The sequence below is a fragment of the Rhopalosiphum padi genome, chromosome 1 (genome assembly GCF_020882245.1).
Source record: "Rhopalosiphum padi isolate XX-2018 chromosome 1, ASM2088224v1, whole genome shotgun sequence".
NCBI lineage: Eukaryota > Metazoa > Arthropoda > Insecta > Hemiptera > Aphididae > Rhopalosiphum > Rhopalosiphum padi.
Window position 1 is genome coordinate 7,999,068 of NC_083597.1, and position 4,891 is coordinate 8,003,958.

The following is a 4,891-nucleotide window of genomic DNA, read 5'->3' on the forward strand; positions in this document are numbered from 1 at the left end:
GCTTAATGTGATCACTGGCTTATAGAATCAACTGTTTATTGGAATCAAAATTGAAAATCCCAAACCAGATCTTATGTTACTAATGTTAAATTAACCTTTTATTAGAATCACCAAGTACTGGATAATTGAATTGTTTTTAAGGACATTCTTATAGTTATAATGGTATTTCAAACTTTCACTATAAAAAAGCAAGAATATTATTTTTGAAAAATTTAACAGAATCTATTAAAAAATATGGTGATAATGATACTTTTCAGTTGTTGCAAAAGTTATAAGTACAATGTACATACATTTTTATTTATTTAATTTGAAATAATTATAAATCATGTATATATTATATTAATTGAATATGGATTTTAATTTCAGGCTAATATGAAATTGAAATTAGTAGATTCTCAAGTACTGAAGTACAATCAAAAATAGATAGTTTCTTTACTTTATTTTAAATGTATTTTATTTTAATTTAGTTTTAAACATACATATAAATATAAACTCATCGACAAAGAAAATGTTTTATGGAATCAACGGGTTAATAGAATCAAAATTTTCTGAACCAATGTGATTACATTAAGCGTAACTCACTGTAATATTTTATGGAATATTATTATGTGAAATATTTATTTGGATTAATAATTAATAATTATCTGTATTTAAATATTTTAGTAATTTCTTTTAAATATTTTTTAATTTTATTTGTGATCTTTATTATTTAACAGTACATTTTCTGTTTAATTTTTTCCAAATAGGAATTTGGATATGATATCATAAATTCACAAAAGGTTCTTAACACAGATATAGATCATATTATAACTATTAATCTATATCTGTGGTTCTTAATGTTCTTATCTATATAGTAATAATTATTATCAATGTTTATCAATGGTTAGCAAAATTAATAAGATAATATATCTATTTGTATCCAATTATATACCTAATATAAAAATACTACTCGAAACATAATTAAGAGAAGTTCAATGAAAACAAACTATAATAAACTACAACATTTAAGTTGAATTTAGAAGTACGTACGACTTAGAAAATACACGGATGGTAACATAACTATGTATCATGTATGTAAGTATCTATATTGTAGTTTTATATTTGCTTTTACTTTTTAGGTAAACAGGTACCTTTAGTCGTCTAGTTTTTAACAGAAGTTTTAATTGATAAAGGATGTACAATCGTTAAATTTTTATATTTATGATTGTATTGGACAGAATTGTTTTTGTACCTATAGTAGAAAAAAATGTTGAAAATGTTGACAAAAAAAAAAATTCAACCATTTTACATGATATTGTTTTTATAAATAATCGATAATGTTATTATATTAGTTTTAACTACCTAGACAGTAGACACCCAGGCAACTGGTTTATAGATTCACTATTCACGATCGACGAAATAGCTCATTTTCTTATCGCGTAGGTTCCTATCCAGTACATGATTACACGATATCATTTTCTAAATTCTGCTAATTATGAGTGCTGACGAAGGGATGATCAGACGTCGAACATAATTATTTCCTGGTATAGCTATTTACATGGGTATTTTATCAACTTGATTCTGCGCATGTGTTCACGTAACGCGATCTGCTTGTTAATATTGTCGCGAAACGCAGACAGCCTTACATGATAATTAAATAATATAGTAATTAGTTGTAATAAAAATATGTCTGCGTCGACTAAACGATATTTCATCCAAGTCGAGATCGGTTCAGAGTATTTAACCTTGATTCTAGTTGCGCCCTGCGTATTGTGATTTTTAATTTGTCGATATTGTCAATTTTCATCGAATCATTGACCACAGCGCCATGCGGCATTAACAGGTACTAGTGGAGACTGTGTAGTGTGCGTGTTGTATGCAGTATGCCTTCAGCAACCGGTCAGTAGATACGAGTACATTATTCTATAGCCACGTAATCGCCGTGGTTTGGAAACTAAGGAAGTAATAAAGTAAGCAATTTCTTCTATCGACTATCGTTGGACTTATTTTTAAAAAAAACGTGCAAGTCCCAATACACCAAAGGATCATCATATCCTGCAAATCACAATGGCCGCGATTTGTTCAATTCCGAATTGCGAAAAGAAGTCTCCAGAAGTAAAATTATTCAAGTGAGTATACCTTATGTATGAAGTATCCCTACATGTATCACAGTGGTATTATATTCAATATTGTATATTATACAATTACGTAAGCAGGTATAAATTAATGTTTATAAATAAATTTAAAAATATTATGTTTTGTCTTAACACATATACGGTCGATACATTAGGGAACTCAAATAATTTATTAGTATTTAAATTAAAATAATTAACTTTTTAGAAATATTGTATTTGCGTGAGTTGTATAGTGAGGTATGAAATCTCCTTCAATACTATCGTAACTAATCATAGCATTAAACCCAGAGAATTGTGAACGATTTTTTTTTTATCCTACATCTATTGATCAAAGACACGTATACAAAAGGGAGGTTCACCCCCCCCCCCCCCCGAAATAATTTCGAGTAACGAAAAAAAAATTGTTTTATTATGTTGCAGCACAATTTGTATTGCTATATTTTATTTTGTAACCCCTCCCACTCTACATTTTTTTTGTATACGTGCCTGATTGATCAGATTGGTCACTCTTGTTCGATAAAAAAATAAATCAACATCTATATTTATGTAAGGACTTAGCGTATTTTTCAAATTGACAAAAATTCTTACATAATTATTTTTAATATTTTTTTTACCTAAGACTAATGGAGGCGCCCACTCACTTATTTCCAGATGAGATATTATACCTTTATTTTATCTCATGAACTCTCTTACCGCGGTTTTCAAAGCATATGAAACCTAATATAGTAATATGTCCTATGATATTTAGGAATACTATTTACTCTTTTTAAATTAACCTTGGTGATTTTTATGCATTATTTTTTACTAAATAAACTTTTTACTACTCATGGAATCTTCAGCTTGATTCCACTAACTAATTCTATAATTTTGCTTAATTTTTATTCACTATTTTAATATTCTTCAATAAAATTTATTCATTTTTCTAAATGTGATTTATGATAACATTTTTTCTAAATTGGCAATAGTTTATTTAACCATGAACGATCTAACAGTGATTTTGTTACCTATACAATGTTCTGTTACGAAGATAAATTAATAATTAGATTTTTTTAAGGAACTAATATTTTTATTTACTTAACCAATTATCACTTCTATTGACTTCCAAAGGCATTAACTTACCGATGATATTCATATTGACATTAAGTGGTTCATTTAAAATTGAATTTGTGATATTATTTATATATGTACACTTTGAACAGATTTTTTCTTAATTTATAACATTCTCTTGCATTTTGCTTGATAAGAACGAGTATTATAATTTCTTCTATTCCGGTGACATTGATTCATAGCTGATATTCTTATTTATTTCTGACTGTGACTAATATTCTTTGATCGATTTCGTGTCCAAGACTTTTTAACAAGCTTTTTGAAAAGTTATTGATAATTTAGATCTAAAATTAGTTTATCGCGAAGAGTGTAGTATAAAAAGCACTAAATTCACAATAACTTTCTAATTATTTTAAAGTACCTAGTGATAAGTTCATGTCCTAACTCGCCCTGACAACGGCACTGCTTGAACTATTTAAAATTAAAACGGTCACCCCTCCAAACGCCACGGAGAAAATATTTTTTCTCTAACCTTGGGACTTAGGAGAGATGGCTGGATCAAAAACTATTCTACATATTCACGTATAACTTTCGTCACTACGTTCCGTGAAATACTCTGATTTAGTTGTTATCACCCAATTACTCGATTCTCGACTGTGCACAATTATTAGGATCACATTTTTAATTTTTCACCTAATCAACCTAAAATTTTTGAGTAAAAATGTTTCCCATATGCCATAGTAAACTTTAACTACGATAAATTTAACGAAAAATTTTATTAAACCAGTTATTTTTCAAAATTATTTCTATCCCAAGACATTAAGAGATTAAGACAACAATAATTGATTGGAAATACAATAATTTATTTACGAGTATATCTTTTATTACGTATTTACGTATGTATGAAGTTATATGTATAATTAATTTATTTTGATATGTTACTGTAGGATCCCTACATCTAAACATTTAAGGAGGGCGTGGTTGCTGTCGATAAAACAATATCATCCTAATTATTGCATGCTGGAAAACAAATCTGAACGATATGTATGCAGTGAACACTTCAAAGACCAAGACTTTATACTTCCAAAAAAGGAATTTTTAAAAAACTCCACAATTCCAACGGTTTTTATGGGCGAAAGTTACATTTATGTCGACATTTGTAAGTTGAACAAATTTTGATCCCCATAGTCCATTTTATAATTATTGTATAGTTTTAATGTTAAATATTCTCATGTTTTTGACTATTTAGATGGTTTATTTTCTCCATCAACTACTAATGCATCCGAAGCAAACATGACTGCAATAGATGATAATAATAATAGCAATACATCATCGCAGCAAACAAGGTTAATATTTTACGTCTATAAAAAATATTCTATTCTTAATATTATTTTAATAATTTGGTTCGTATGTACATTTTAGGAAAAGAAGTCGTCATGACGATTGACGATTATATTGTAATGCAGAAAATTCAGAGAAATAAGATACATAAGAGTATATGAGTATTCTTATTGCGAACATAACTAAATATTAAAATGTATAATAAAAATTAATTTAAAAATATTCAAATGATCATATTTTTTTTTATCCTAATAATCCAACTATTAATTGCTGTTTTGATTTGCCTAGATATAATTGTTCATTTGAAAGAAATTTTTATTTAATTTCGAGTACATATGGATTTATAATACCTAGATTCAATTTTTCATGGATGTTTTTTTTAATGTTAT

General features: G+C 27.4%; 1 protein-coding gene across 1 annotated transcript; it reads left to right on the plus strand.

The window, feature by feature from the left end:
• Positions 1-1,878: 1,878 nt before the first annotated feature.
• On the plus strand, positions 1,879-4,608 carry LOC132916889 (uncharacterized). Its single transcript, XM_060981128.1, has 4 exons — positions 1,879-2,108; positions 4,109-4,320; positions 4,411-4,507; positions 4,584-4,608. The coding sequence occupies exons 1-4, from the start codon at positions 2,047-2,049 to the stop codon at positions 4,606-4,608; spliced, it is 396 nt and encodes a 131-aa protein (XP_060837111.1). The 5' UTR covers positions 1,879-2,046.
• The last annotated feature ends 283 nt before the right edge of the window (positions 4,609-4,891 follow it).